Below are 16,702 nucleotides of genomic sequence, written 5' to 3' on the forward strand. Positions count from 1 at the left end.
CAGTTACCCAATTTCATAACATGGATGCCATTGAAATAGCTTTACTACCACTCAGCCCATAGATCTAACACACTGATAATTTGCCATTTCTATCTTCACAACATTTATTTTCTCCATTCCATCCTTATTGCCTCAATCTTAGTTCGGACCTTATGTTCCCTTTTCTGAACTAGTGAAATAATGTTCTAATTGATTTTCTCATTTAAAATGTCACCCTCCTCTTTCCAATATGCTATTTGATATTATTTTTTTCTCAACTGGTAAAACCAAAATACATAAATTTCTGTGATTCAATGAACCTTTCATAAATGCTTTAGGTATATTAATATTAGAAAAAATCAGTAACTCTTGAGTGCAGTCTTTTTTCCCTGCCTCTCAGCAATAAACAAAATAAAACTGTTGCAAGAGATCATCTTGATTTATGTATTTAGTTCATTCAAGATAGGCCAAAAGAATCTCAATATTTCACGTTATCAAATTCTTTTTAAAAAGTGCATTTTCCAAGGTTATTTGAAGAAGTTACTTTTTGAATGTCATAGAGCACTGTTTTGCTCCTAATGCTTTAGGACCTAGAAAATACTCCCACCCTAGAATAAGAAGCTCTCTTGGGCCATAAAGCAAAAGTAGTTTGTTGCTTTAATTGTAAATCCTCCAAACTTCAGTAAAAGAAAGACAAGGAGAGACCAATTTTAGAGACTATGATTCCCCAGTGAGGTCCATGACCTCCTGTGCAATTAATTGCTAGGAGAGAGATCTCCTAAGCCAGTGGTTGTATACCCAAAGGAACTAAAAAAATAGAAAAGGTTTCAACATAAGCAGTCTTGGGCACCATTGGGTTGACTGCATCTAGAGGTGTTGGTAAGTTGCATTATTCAGGTCTTTCCTCAAAGTGGGGTTAGTGGCTTGATTGAATGAAGCAAGTAGTATCCTGTATGGTGGGATATGAGGGGGTCCAAAAAAAAGGTGCTTCTTAGCCCGTTTCTCATGCATCAGTTTGCTATAAAACTGAAGCTCCACAACTAAGAGTTAATTCTTATATATTAAGGATTTAAACTCACAAGGGTCTTAGATTTAAATGTAGAAAAGGACCTTAGAAAACATTTCTGGTCACATAGTTTGGCATTTAGACATAGTGAGTAGAAGTGAATTATATAATGTTGCAATGCTAACATGGGGCAACGCAGGAAGTCTTCTACTGATTATAAATGATGCTGGTACATCTTACATTCCCTGAGATAGAAATTTTGGGCAAATCATCCTCTGAACCTTTTTCATGAAACCAGAATGAAGTTTAATCTTTACAATCAATGCTAAAAATATTGGTTTTCTTGATTTTCAACACCCAGGAGATTGAAAGAAGAAAATTAGAAGATAACAACAATTGAAGTATCTGTCACTATTTTATACTGATAATACTGAGAAGTACTAACTGGGAGAAAAAAATAGTAAAATAGAAAGAACAGATATCTGCTACCTTGGTCCATTTGCTTTATGATTTAAAGCCTTATGCCCCTTTAGGAGGTAAGAAATATTTGTTATTATACCTTAGAATAATCAGTATTCATAGTGATCGTAAAACAGGAAGGTAGGTGGTACATATAGGCACCAGGTCTATAATTAGAAAGAGTCATCATCCTGAGTTCAAATCTGGCCTCAGTGATATACTATCTGACAGTAGGTAAAGTATTTAACTGCTCTGTGCCTCAGCTTGCAGTTCTAAATCTATGCTTCTTTGAATATAGGTCAGATGTCCTGCCTCCTATTCTCTATAATTCTGATGTTTGCCCTAATAACTTAGGTTTAGTCCTGATTTTTCCTTTCCTTTGTAGTTTAGAAGGGAGAGAGAGAGAGAGAGAGAGAGAGAGAGAGAGAGAGAGAGAGATACAGAGAGAGGACTGACCTCTATTCTACCATAGGGGATTATGAACTACTTGATTAATCTTTGGAGTCCATTGCTATTTTTTTTATTATTGATAATAAGTAGAAATTCTGTGATCATGAGAAATTTCACTATAATTCCACTATCATCATTCTTGATGCATTCATGTTTACAATTTCTTTTTTTTGCAAGGCAAATGGGGTTAAGTGGCTTGCCCAAGGCCACACAGCTAGGTAATTATTAATTGTCTGAGACCGGATTTGAACCCAGGTACTCCTGACTCCAAGGCCGGTGCTTTATCCACTATGGCACCTAGCTGCCCCTACAAGTTTACAATTTCAAAGTCAATCTTTTCTCTCATTCCTGCCTTACTTCACATATCTCATCGCTTGTCATTACTTGATTCTGTATCTTAAATATCTCATATCTGTCCCCTTTTGTTAGCTTTTATGGAAATTATCCTTGTTTAGGTCATCAGTTGCTTTTTCCTCAACTCAGGCAATACATTCCTAATTGGTCATCCCACATCAAGGATCTCTCTCCTGCAATTCATCCTCCAAATAACTAACAAAATGATATTCTTTTTGAAGCAAAGATCATGTCGCTTCCTTGATTCATCAATTGCAATGAACCCCCATTAAAAACCAGAACGATTTTAAATACTCTGGTCAATCTGATGAAAACCTTTAAATCCTGGCTGGCCCTACATTTTTATCCTTCACAACCATAAATGATCCTCTCCCTAGTACTGACCCAATTGATATTGTTCATATGATATGTATATCCCATATTTTATCCTGTGTAGAATGCAACCTCTTCCTTAACTCTGACTCTATGAATCCCTGATTTCAAATTCTCCTTAAGGCTCTTTCGGATTCTCCCCAACTGGTAGTCTCCCCTCATCATTCCAAATTGTTTTGAATTAATATACATGGTTATATGTTTTGTTTTCTTGTTTTCTAAATGGGAAATGGAGAAGAAGAAGGCAGGAGAATACTGAGGCAAAAATTAAATCAAATTCTATATAAACTCATGGATATATTTGCTGTTCTTGACTCATTTCAGTGTGTCTGATTTTATGACCCAAGTTAGGGTTTTTCTTGGCAAAGATACTAGAGTGAGTTGCAATTTCCCATTCCAGCTCATTTTTTAACTGAGGAAACTGAGGTAATGAAGGTTAAGTGATTTGTTCAGGGTCATACCAATGGTATGCACCTGAGGACCGGTTTGTATTCAGGGAGATGAGACTTTCTGATTTCAGACTCAGTACTCTTATCCATTGTGTCAGCTAGTTCCATACACTCCCCATTCTCCCCATCCCCATGCACATATAAACAAACAATTCAAACACAAATAAAGAAACTACACTTGTATGTGTGTGTGTATGTGTGTGTGTGTGTGTGTGTGCAGTCTGTAAATTGTCAAATACTTTAGGACTTCTCCCACATCTTCTGAGAGCATTTATGTTCCTTTATATTGGACATGATTGGCTCCATTGGAATCTTAGTATAGCTCAATTTTTGGGACAAAGTAAATATTGAGATACTTATTTAATGATTTATTAAATGACTGGAGATTCTGAATTTTGTAGGTGCAGGGGTTTTACCAGATGCACCACATCTACCTAATGGAAAGACAGATATTAAAAGGTAAGTTCCTTGAATTGCACACTATCTCATTTTTTTTTCATAGAACATAGAAATGATTTATTTTACATATGGTAGTCATTCAATAAAAAGCTTGGTGAATAAATAGTTGCATGCATAATAAATAGGTGAAAGAATGAATAATGACTGTGCTGAATGAATAAAAAATGTAATTATGGAATAAAATTTCAATGTGTTAATTTTTCTATTGATATTTTGAATTATCCATATAGGTGATTTCACAATCTTCCTTTTTTCCAAGACTTAAGTCACTGTATCTTTGAAATATATACTTCACCCATCCTATATAGATGAGAAAAACAAGACATGGAAAAGTTTAATCATTCTGTTACTGAGTTCATCTTGGTGGGTTTTACCCAGGATCCAGCGATGCAGCTTGTGCTCTTTGTTCTTTTCCTCATGATATACTCTGTGACGATGATGGGGAACATCACTCTGATAATCTTAATTTGTACAGACGCCCGACTACACACCCCTATGTATTTCTTCATTGGGAACCTGTCTTTTCTGGATCTCTGGTATTCCACTGTTTATACCCCCAAAATCATGGTGACCTGTATTTCTGACGACAAGAGCATCTCCTTTGCTGGGTGTGCGGCTCAGTTCTTCTTCTCAGGTGGACTGGCTTATACAGAATGCTATATGTTGGGTGCCATGGCATATGACCGCTACATGGCCATCTCCAAACCACTACTCTATGCTCAAGTCATGACTCAAAGGGTCTGTGTGGGTCTTGTAGCAGCTTCATATCTTGGAGCCTTTGTCATCTGTGGCATCTTTACACGTGAAACATTCTCCATGCCTTTCTGTGGGGATAATGTCATTGATGACTTCTTCTGTGACCTACCACCCCTGGTGAAACTGGCATGTGAAGTGAAGGCCAATTATCACATTTATCTCTATTTTGTGTTAGCTTCCAATGTTCTTACTCCCATTGTGTTCATCTTGTCCTCTTACCTTTTCATCATTGTTGCCATCTTCAGGATTCGCTCCACCCAGGGTCAACTCAAAGCCTTCTCTACTTGCTCTTCTCACTTGATTTCTGTCACTTTGTACTTTGGTTCTATTCTTTACATTTATTATCGTCCCAAATCTAGCTATTCTCTGGAGCGGGATAAAATTGTTTCCTTATTTTACACTGTGATCTTCCCCATGTTGAACCCCATGATCTATAGTCTAAGGAACAAAGATGTGAAAGAATCCTTGAGGAAATTCTTAAAGATAACAGCTTCTTGAATTGCATTTGCAAATAACAAAACTGGTTTTATTTTTCTTTTCTATATAACCATGTGAATATTTGGTGTAACTTCAATGTAAAGGTATGATTGTTTTGGAGAACAACCATATCTAATGGCTTGACATACCTTGGTTTATTATTTAGGTTATATAACTATTAGAGGAAGAAATGATTTCCTTTGGAGAAAACCAATTCGATGCTATAATCACAATTTATTTATTGCATCTTTGAAAATGTTTTTTTGGTAATATTGATGTTAATTGATAGGAATGATACTGTTGACATTTATATGCCTAGCTATTAGAAATAAGCTTTTTGCTTTTATCTTCACAGAGAGAGAAGGCTTCTATGCCATTCCCCAATTTCCCCTTTCCATGGCTCAACTCTCTGATCATCTCCATCTCTTTGGAAAATTGGACTCTACCTCTGGATCCCTGACTGTGGCATGTCTTTCTCTTATCTAGCCAGGGTCCAAACTTCCATAGAACTCCCACATTCTACTCACCATGCCCTTGTGAGGATATTCTACCTTTTCTGTAACTAGAAAACTTTAGGATTGTTTTCATGATTAGGATGTGACATCTTTAGAAACAGAGACTTGCTATCTTGTATTTATATCCCAACCCTTAGCACTAGCCTTGAACACTTCCATAGGGTTTTTCTTGGTAAAAATATTGCAGTGGTTTGTCATTTTCTTTTCTGGTGTAAATCATTTTACACAGGAGGACCTACCTAAGGCAAATATGGTTTAAAATCACTTGCCCAATGCCACACAGCTAGTAAGTTTTAAGAAAAAAAACTGGATTTGAATTTTGGATCTCTCTGACTCCAGAACAGTGCACCACTTAACTGTCCTTTACTTATGTGCCCGGTACATTGTAAGTACTTAATAAATAATATTTTTCTCATTTTCTTTCTTTTCCTTTTCTTCTCTCTCTCTCTCTCTCTCCCTCTCTCATCTCTTTTTTCTTTTATATTCTCAAATTGTGTGATCACTGGATGTCTCTGGAAACATACTAATTATCAACATCAATGATATCATCCATTGAAGACAGGCTCTCAAAGGTCTGACAGCTTCCATAAGTTTTTCAAATGGTGAAACCAGATGTTGTCCCTGGTTCCTTGAAGTTCCCATTTGTGCTTTATTTTTAAAGAGAATGTAATCTTGAATAAGGGGGAAGTCATTTACAAATAAAGGATATAGGAATGGAAATTCCAAAAGTAGATGTCCCCACTCTTAATATGTTTTTAGAAATATGTGAGAAAATGTGATTTTTCCACTTTATATTTTATACTTTATATTTTTAAGTTTTTTTCAAGGCAATGGAGTTACGTGGCTTGCCCAAGGCCACTTGGCTAGGTCGTTATTAAGTATCTGAGGCTGGATTTGAACCCAGGTACTCCTGACTGCAGGGACTGCCCTCTGTCCACTGCACCACCTAGCTGCCCCCATATTTTGTACTTTAAACTAAAAGTCTGTTTCATTAGAAAATGATATTATTTTTAATGATTGGTTATATTTGTGTGAAAATTGTATTTATTTTCCTTGACTACTAAGATGAGATTCTTACTAAGAATAAGTCTTTAATAAACTTTGTGATTTATTGTGAGGAATTCTAAAAGCTCCACTTAATTCACAAGATTTGATTGAGTTTATTCACGCATAAATATATTTGTGGTAGGTATAGATGGGTGAAGTCATTTGATGTAATATAAAATTCCTTTGACATTTTTTTCCTGATGCAAAAATGAGCAATCATTGATATTAACATATTTACAATTCACTTATTTGACCCAAGGTGAAATATTGGTGTGTCTATCACAATGTATATGTATCATTAAATGCCTTGGCTTTGTTCTTCAAACATTGTGCTTCCCATTTACACAAATATGTTCATTGTGACACCTGAATTCTTAAAATGAATTATCTACTCAAGGAAAATGAAAAAGAATGATTATAATATGACATTTATTAAATCAATTTTAGAGTTATCCTATTTTGTCTCTAGAAAGCTCTTATTGTTAGAAAGGCTCTTTTCTGCCCATCCCCACCAACATGAATTCAAATATATAATCTATAAGTCTATAATCATGAACTATGAAATTAATTTTTAATCCTGCTATGAGATGAAAAATTAACAATTTTAATCAAAATTAAAGTTGCATAGTGCAATTCATCTATTATCTCTCTTGATTCTCACAACCCTGTGGGGCAGAACCTGTTATTCTTCTTTTCATTTAATGGAAAAGGAAACTGAGCCAGAGATGCTGACATTTTCCTTGAATCATACAGCTAATCAAAGGTTGAGGGGGGATTTGGATTCTGCTAACCAAAAACAAAAACCCCACAAGTCCCTGACATGTATTGAAACTGGCGTGTAGAATGCCTATATAAATTGCTGAGACAATGTTAAAATGGAAATTCATTATTTTTATTCTGTTTCTCTTATCTTTATACTAAATCTTCTTGATTATCTTATTGTCATATGAATTTTCTCTCTGAAATACTTTCTTGATTCAATGACCTCTTGTTGGGGATATTGTGCAAGCAAATCCTGTTCACTTCAGAACTGATCTGCATCTTCACTGAGATCCTTTTATTTCTAAAGCACCGAGTTCAAAGTTTTCGCTCCTATGGAAAACCGAGGGTCTAATTCAGAGAGAAAATTCATATATACCATAATAAATAAGAGAAGATAGCACACAGTTATAGAGGAACAAAAAGTCAAAGCAGTACAAAAGCAGTACAATAATGAACATCAACATTATTAAACATGAAGTTGCCTTGCAATTTAGACCATTCAATCAACACATTTCATCTTTGTTAGAAAAGATAAGCTGTTATCAGAATATAGAGGATATAGATCGAGAGTATCAGGCAGAGAAGATTGCCATGGACTCTCCCATTACTGTTCATGGTACTCACATTCGATTGGACACCAGGAACAATAATTTCTCTCTTTCTCTCACCTAACAAATCACAATATGTATATAAAGTCTTCCATTCAATTAACTATAAAATATCTTAAATTTGCCCCATCTTTCCTCTCATTTGGTCAACAATCTGGTCCTTATTTACTCTCATCTTGAAAATTACAAAAGTGATCTTTATACTCATAGTGCTTGCTTTGGTATAATCACAATCGTAACTCTTAAATTCACGCATACACATCTATCTAACTATCATCCATCCATCCATCTATCTATCTATCTATCTATATATCTATCTATCCTTCTAATCTATCATGTCTATCTGTCTATCCTGTCTGTCTGTCTATCTATATGCAAATACACATATGTACGTATTTATATATATATATATATATCTAAATGAATATAAAATCAGATCATATTTTATTTATATATTTGCAACTTCAAAACCTAATAAATTGTTTATCACATAAGAAGATACTTAATAAATAAGCTGAAAGATTTATTAAAAAATGAAAGTGCTGAATTTCTACTTAGAGCTGTGATTTCACTTAAGAAATGATAGCTATTTAAAGGAAGACACTAGAAAAGAAAGTCCTTGCCTTCAGCTATAATTCTGGTTTTCTTTCTATATATACAAAGTTCTACATCCCTGACATATGGTAGGCTATTACATTTGATAAATATTAATTGAAATAATGTATAAAAATATGTCAATGAGGTATAGATTTACCACATATTTCTTTTTATACTCTTCTGGGTTATCTAGTGATCAATTCTGTTTTCCCAACAACTTTCTGAAGGCATGGACCACAGTTCTGAAATGCACCCTTTCTTCAGTGAAGTGTAGCTGAGACCCTTAGAAACCTTGGAGAGGGTTAATCATATGGTGACTGAATTCATCTTGGTGGTTTTCACCCAGGATCCAATGATGCAGCTGGTGCTCTTTGTCCTTTTCCTGGTGGTGTACTCTGTGACAGTGGTGGGAACATCACTCTGATAATATTAATTTGTACAGATTCCCGACTGCACACTCCCATGTACTTTTTTATTGGGAACCTATCTTTTCTGGACCTTTGGTACTCATCTGTTTACACTCCTAACAACATAGTGAACTGTGTCTCTGAGCACAAGAGCATCTCCTTTGCTGGTAGCTTGGCTCAATTCTTCTTCTCAGCTGGGTTAGGATAAAGCGAATACTACCTCCTGACTGCCATGGCATATGATTGCTATGTGCCCATCTCTACCCCATTGCTCTATGCTCAAGTGATGTCTTCAAGGGTATTTGTGGGTCTCATAACAGCTTCATATCTCAGAGGCTTCATAAACTCCACTGTCATTACAAGTGAAACATTCACCCTGACTTTCTGTGCGGATAATGTCATTGATGACTTCTTCTGTGACCTACCACCCCTAGTGAAGCTGGCATGTGATGTGAAGGCAAATTATCACATTGTGCTCTATTTCCTTCTGGCTTCTAATGTCCTCATGCCCATTGTTTTTATTCTGACCTCATACCTCTTCATCATTGCTGCCATCTTAAAGATTCGTTCTACTCAGGGTCAACTCAAAGGCTTCCCTACTTGCTCTTCCCACTTGATCTCTGTAACATTGTACTATGGCTCCATTCTGTATATTTATTATCGTCCCAGCTCTAGCTACTCCTTGGAGCAGGATAAGATTGTCTCTTTATTTTATACTGTGGTATTCCCCATGCTGAACCCCATGATTTACAGTCTGAGCAACAAAGATATGAAAGAATCACTAAGAAAACTCTTTAAGATGACAGTTTCCTGAAATTGAGGATAGCATTCTCCAGCTTTAACAAAATTGTGAAATCCTGCATTATCTTTGAAGCATCTCTTGAAATAATTCACATTTTGGCAAAAACTTTCTCCTAAAAATAATTATTAATCATTTCTTCCTGTGCTTCTAGTTTGTTGTAGAATGGAATTGTGATTATAAGTTGTTCTATTTCACCCCCTTTTCCTCAGCTAGCTTCAAGGTATAATGGATATCCTTTATCTGCCTTAAAAGCTGGGCAAAAACTTGTTCATACACATATTTGTTCCCTTATTGAAGAGGGCCACCGAATCTCAAATAAAGTGGAGATACAACTAGCTTGGCCTGTATTATTGTGTGTTAAATGTTAAAGGAAGAATTTTGACCTAAAGAGCATTGGATGGTCCAGAAAGGTCTTTGAGTGATAATAAAAAGCAACTTTACTTACTCTTCCTAATGTCTGGAATAATCTCCCTCCCCATTTCTTTCTTATGTTTTCACTTATCTTCTTTCATTCTAACTAAAATTCTAATTTTACTGGATGTCCTTTTCAATTCTGTTTAATTTTCAGTGTTTTCCTTCTATTATCCTTAATTTAGCCTATTGAAATCTTCCTGATATGAATTTAAGCTACTTGGAGGTAGGGATTATCTTATACTTTGGTTTGTATCAACAGCAATTTATATAGTGACTGAAACACAGTAGATGATTTATAAATTCTTATTGACTTATAGAAACTACTGGAACCATTACCAATACATCTGTAACCACAATGGTTCTAGGACCAGCTTCTCAAATAGATCAGTATCTACTATTATTATCAATATCATTATTAATTAATAGAAATGATTTTGTTATTGCTGTAATTGATATAGATTTTTTGAAGAAAAATAATTATTAATATTAATTTTAGGCATCAACTAAAGCATCTCCCTTAGAGAGGAAATGCAGTCACTGGAAAGACAATTCTCATTTGATTGGAATGTGCTCAGTAGAGCAAACTGAAATTGGTGTATTATAATTATCATGACAGTCTATCAAAGAATCCTGCAACAACCTTCAATAATTATCTTCTAACACTTGTACAAACTTTGATGGATAACTGGACTCTATTATAATCATTTCATGATATTTTATTACTTGGTATCCCTTTCTCTCCAGGAATAAACAGACTATTCAGGTATGATTACTGTTATTACACTGGGTATCTCTTTGTTTTGCTCCTTAAGACCATGCTGCTAAGTGTTACAATAATGAGAATGCTGACAAAGGGTCAAAAATAACTGAGCTCAGATATGATTGATGTCATATACTGGATATGTTATCTTGGGCAAGTCACTTAACCTTTGTCTGTATGAGCTTTTGTTTCTGTAAAAGAAAGACACCTATTCCTCATGTTGTTGCATATATAAATAAGATATAATATTTGCAGATCTCTTTATCAACCTTAAACAGTTGTATATTAACTGCTAAAATGTTACTTTCTTTTATTCACATTTCTATAAATAATAATGTTCTTTGAGAAATTGAGGGTCAGAAAGAAGAATGAAAAATTTGAAAGGCTACTTCCCAAGAAAACTGGTGATCTGAGTTCAATGAAAAAAGGACAAAAGACCGTGACAGACCAGGGGTGATCTATGGTGCAAGTTATCGGTTCTTAGACTTCAGCCAAGGTGGTGTTCATCTAGATTCTGTCTTAGATTAGCTTTGAGGAAATTCCGTTTGTTAGGAAATTCAGTTTGTAATCTAAAGTCCATTGACGTTATATGTAATGTGTCTATCAAAGAGGGTAATTAAATTTATAGCAAAGCAATGCTATCCTTACAAATCATTTAATGTCTTTTAATGGATTTTCTTATATTTATGTACATATGATCTTAAATTGTATACTGAATGGGTGTCTCTAGAAAATGATTATTAAAGTCAAAGAAATGTCTGAATTCCTCCTGGATTCCTTGTCTTACTATATTTCCCATGTAGGGTTCTTGATGAATAACAGGGTTATACAAATCAATCTAATAAATCATTCCTAGCAGATTGACTCCATCTCTGACCTTTCAAGTATCAACACCCAGGGAGCTGCTTAAGGCCTCTGAGAAGTAATTTAACTTGACCAGAGTCATGTTTTTAACCATATGCTTCTATTTACATGTCCAGCACTCTCTTCTTGACACTATCATTCAACTTTAATGAAAAGTGTCACATTTATATAGACTTTCAAGGCTCCTTCCTAACACTTTATCGAAAAGTCATTTTTTTAAATTGCAATGAGTATTGTTGGTGGAATTTCTGACAATTGGATTTTCTTAAACCGGTGAAATCATAGCTTCTTTGTTCATTTGGAAAAAAATCTAAACATATAAATTTTCACACATAAATATAGACAAATCTTTCATATATATAAGCTTGAAGCTACATGTATATAAATATTTGTATACTTCAATGTATGTGTTCGTCTGTAGATATGAATTCATATATTCCTATGCACATATGTTTATGAATACTTCAGTGTGTGCCTTTGTGTTTAATATAAATATATATATATATATAATCTCAAGTTTTACAAAATAATTTCTTCACACCAAACTTATGAGTTAAGTAGCATATATACAATTAGCCCAATTATACAGCTGAGAATCTTAAGACTCAGAGAACAATGAGTGCATTGCTCATGGTCAGTCAGTTAACATATATAAAAGCTAAAATTTAGAGATTTTATAGACAAGTAAAGTGGGCTTTCCAATGTGTTCTCTTTTCTCTATTCCAAGTTGTCACACTACTCTCTCCTGATCTCTATGTGGACTTTTTTCAGTCTCCTTTTCTGCTGCTTCATTCACATAACACGTTCATTCGTGAATGTGATGTGGATGTGTCAGTCTGAATATCTCTCACATCTCTGTTCTGGTCTTCTTCTCCTTTTTGCTGTCTACCAAGTAACTTGGGGATTTCAGTGGTTAACATGATAAATGATTATTTTTCTAGAAAAATGTCCTTGATTTAGGGATCTTGTCTTATTGTCTCTGATGAGTTGCAGTCACACATCTAAAACCACCTTTTTACAAATCCAAAACTGGATCTCTCAATAGGCTTTTCAAGCTCAACATGTGCAAAATAGAACCCTTTATCTTTCTCCTCCAAAAGATGCTTGTTCCTTCTAAACATGCCATTCTTTTTGAAGACATGATTATTTTTCCGAAGACCAAGTTAATAACATTGATGCCATTCAAATATCCTTACTCTCATTTACCCCATATAGCTAACCCACTGATAATTTGCCATTTCTGCCTTTACAGGATTTCTCTTATTTTCTCCTTACAACTGTCGTCATCACAATCTGAGTTTAGTCTCATGTCTTCTTTCCTAGACTATTGCAACAACATTTGAATCTATTTTCTTACCTAAAATGCAAACTAACTTGTTCACATTAAAAATTAGAGATTTCTTTCTCAACTGGTAAAACTAAGCTATTTCTTGGTCACTTCTATGAATAAATTTCTGTGACTCACCAAACTCTCAATATCTTTGATCCTATTCATGTAAGAAAATTTCATTCATTGATATGTTCAAAGAGACCCAGAAATCCCATTAATAAGTTGTCACTCGGGGCAGCTAGGTGGCACAGTGGATGGAGCACTGGCCCTGGAGTCAGGAGTACCTGAGTTCAAATATGACCTTAGACACTTAATAATTACCTAGTTGTGTGGCCTTTGGGCAAGTCACTGAACCCCACTGACTTGCAAAAAACCTTAAAAAAATAAGTTGTCACTCACATCCTTTACCATATACAATTTCAGAAATATTCACAAGGCATAGACTTTTCTTCATTATGCATTTCAATCTAAGATAGATTTTATTAAAAACCCATGATTTTGATACCTCGTTTCTTCTGCATATTATCCATTTGACTGAGGACTGGATCTTGTTTTTTTTATTTTTATTTATTTAAGGCAAGGGTGTTAAGTGACTTGCCCAAGGTCACAGTGCTAGGCAATTATTAAGTATCTGAGATCAGATTTGAACTCAGGATCACCTGACTCCAGGGCAAATACTCTATCTACTGTGCCACCTTGCTGCCCTAAGGACTGGATCTTAAAGAGATTTTCAAGTAAAAGATTAGAATTATCTGTGAAAAAAATGAATAAGCTTAATTTAAAACATCTGAAAGAATTAACTCATTCATTCATTTATGCATGCATATATGCCCTTATTTCTTTGCTCAAATTATGATAGAATCACAGGATTTTATTATTCAAAGGAAGATTATTTACAAACCACAGCAAGAATGAATTCCCCAATATAATATAATTGAAAAACAATCAACTTCTGCAATCTTGAAGACTTTCAATGAGACACTCAAAAGACTGAAAGAACTTTCTGCTTTGGGTTTCTGGTGAACTTGATCTTTGGGGAATGTACTAATAGAGCAGAGTAAGCAGAGGGGAGCAACACAGACCCATGGCCCTTTCCTCCTCTTTAAATGACTGAAAAATAGTCTATAAAAAAAGACAGATTTGGATTGGTTGTTGAAATATCCTGGTGCTATGTATGTTCTGTGTTGTCTTTCTGTCACCAGATATCATCACTGAGGTTTCCTTGCTGATACAGGAAGAAAAATATCCTACTCATGGGCCAAGAACTCCTGCAACACCAGACCATCACCCAAATTCCTATTTTCTATCAAGTTAGAACAGGAGGTGAAGTGATTCTGGGAAAGGTAAGGGAGAAGGTTGTCTTTGAACAATACACCCCTACTATAATAAACATATTGTGAAAGTCTTATCATCAAACAAATGATGACATGATCCTCTTCAGTTCAAAAAATGAACGTCATCTAGTCTGGCCTTGACTAATTTGCCACATATCCTACATTTTTTCCATTTCTTTGAATATTTTCTGGTTCTCTTTTTCTTCATCCTGCTCTTATGCCTATCTACAAGTGTAGAAGTTCCTGCTTGTCTTATATCTATTTTTATTCACATACATATGTCCAAACAAAGACACATACAATGTCATGCCAGCAGGCATTGTGATAGCATTAAGGTACCATTCAAAGGCCCTACATCATTCAAATTCAAGCTCTGATCTTGCTACCTATATAACCTTGAGTAGATTTCTCATTTTCAGATATCCTCTCTTTCAATTAAAAGCTCTGGAGTTTCCTGTATTGGGTGGTGATCAAAGAAAGAGTAGAATGTGATGGAGATGCGTCTACTTAGATACAGGCTGACATGTCAGCTCTTACATTAATTTTCAGCATCTTATATTTTCTATGAAGGAAGCTAAGTAATAATAATGATAAGAATAATTAATAACAATATCTAACATTTATGTAGCACCTTGAAATTATAAATTTCTTTTAATTTATTACCTAGTTTGGGCCATTTGCAAATATCCTGTGAAGTAGATACTATCATTTTCTTCGGTCTCCATATGGGGAAATGAAGATTAGACATAGAGTAATTTTCTTAGGTTCTTAGGTTCACACAACTATGAAATATTTAAGGTATACTATAATTCTAAACTATAATTCTCCCCAATTTACAAATGATCAAAGAAACTTATAGAGATAAAGTAATTTCCCTATGGATTATGCATGACTTTTTCTCATACAGACCCCTCACCCTGAAGTCTGAAATGTATTTTCTCTTTAATTCTACCTCATTCAGCTCCTAAATCACTTCAAAGCAATATTCAGGCTTTGCCTTCAACATCAGATATCTTCAGGGGGTTTGGGGTCCCAAAGTTTTAAACTCATAGAAAGTATAGTGTTATTGTACCATTTGAACTTCAATGAAAGTTTTTCTCTTTGATGGTCTGACCTTGGACAAGTGATATAACCTTATTGGGTCTAAGAACATTCTATTCTTTCCCTATAAAAATTATTTATTCATTTCATATTGCTTCCTATGTACATAGCTTGTATTTATTGGTGAACATTTGGGTTTTGCCATTAGAATGTAAGATCCTTGAAGACATCAGATACTTTTGTTTTTATATTTATATCCTCAGTGCCCCAAACTGCTCACACAAAATAGGGGTCCAATCAGTGCATTTTATTGAACTGAAAGTGAAGAGTAATGGCATTATAGATGTACAGTCCTAAAGGACCTAAAAGCCCACCTAGGTCAGTCCCTTATTTTATAGATTAGGAAATATACAGAGAATTTAAGTTAATGACAATAAGTCCAAGGAATAAAATAAGGCTCAGGGTTGAAACTCATTTCCTATGAATCTTAAGAACAGTCTTCTTTCCAAGGCAACTAATCTAATGTTTGTCCTTCATTTTCAAAGAAGACTACATCAGGGAGTTGTTGTCATGAAAATCATGTGAATTGAATTTGAGTAAAGGGGTGCTATGCCAAGTAACCAGTCTCCCTTTGTCCTCCAGAACCATCTGGATCCAGTGGCAAGATATGAATCATGATGAATAGAAATGGCCCTGTATGTGAAGCAATCTGGATTTAATGACCTACCCAAGGTCAAACAGGTAGTAAGAGTCAAGTGTCTAGGGCGAGGTTCGAATTCCTGTCCTCCTGATTGCAAGGCCAGTGCTCTGTTCACTGTATCACCCAGCAGGCAGAATTTCTCAGCAGTAAAGTAATGGAAACTATTGCAAGAGGTGTTCTTGGTTTCTTAATAATTGAGCATTTAGTTCATTGAAGATAGTCCAAAAGAATCTCAAATAAATTGAACTCTTTCACATTTTGAAAAGTTATTTACAAAAGTTCTTTTCCCATGGTTATTTGGAGAAGTAACTTTATGTTTGTTATAAAATTGTGTTAACACCGGAAGCTTTAGGAACCAGAGTGTACTTTCACGCCAAAATCCATTGGAGAATCCATTAGATCATAGAGCAAAAGTAGTTGATTTTTTTTTATTCTGAATTCTCCAGACTTCAGTAACAGATGGAAAGGCAAGGAGACCAATTTTAGAGACTATGATTCCCCAGTGTGTTCCAGGACCTCCTGGGCAATTAATTGCTAGGAGAGAGCTCTTCTAATCCATGAGAACTCTACCCAGAGGAAGTAAAAAATATAGAAAGGGTTATATAGAAAGATTATCAGGCTTTGAGCTTCATTCGGTTGACTGTTTCTAGAAGTGTTGGTAAGTTGTGTTATTCAAGTCTTTCTCACTATGGTGGTTAATAATTTATATGAAGCAAATAGCTGCCTGCATGGTGTGATGTTCCAAAAAGATATCGCTGAG

At 34.9% G+C, this 16,702-nt stretch overlaps 2 protein-coding genes and 1 pseudogene across 6 annotated transcripts in view; all 3 read left to right on the forward strand.

Annotated features, from left to right (window-relative positions):
• The window catches only part of LOC141516795 (olfactory receptor 9G19-like), a 42,546-nt gene that overhangs the window by 21,014 nt on the left and 4,830 nt on the right, over window positions 1–16,702 (forward strand). For 4 of the 5 annotated variants that reach the window (XM_074227765.1, XM_074227766.1, XM_074227768.1 and 1 more), the window contains 2 exons: window positions 3,471–3,528; window positions 14,070–14,210. The gene's annotated coding sequence lies outside the window, so the exon portion shown is untranslated. The remainder of the gene's footprint in view (window positions 1–3,470; window positions 3,529–14,069; window positions 14,211–16,702) is intronic. The other variant, XM_074227769.1, reaches the window with a different exon arrangement.
• On the forward strand, window positions 3,853–4,782 carry LOC141516787 (olfactory receptor 9G19-like). The gene has a single exon (XM_074227760.1). It carries the CDS (start codon window positions 3,853–3,855, stop codon window positions 4,780–4,782), a length of 930 nt encoding a protein of 309 aa, XP_074083861.1.
• On the forward strand, window positions 7,536–9,511 carry LOC141517185 (olfactory receptor 9G19-like; annotated as a pseudogene).

This window comes from Macrotis lagotis, chromosome 3 (assembly GCF_037893015.1).
Source record: "Macrotis lagotis isolate mMagLag1 chromosome 3, bilby.v1.9.chrom.fasta, whole genome shotgun sequence".
Classification (NCBI taxonomy): Eukaryota; Metazoa; Chordata; class Mammalia; order Peramelemorphia; family Peramelidae; genus Macrotis; species Macrotis lagotis.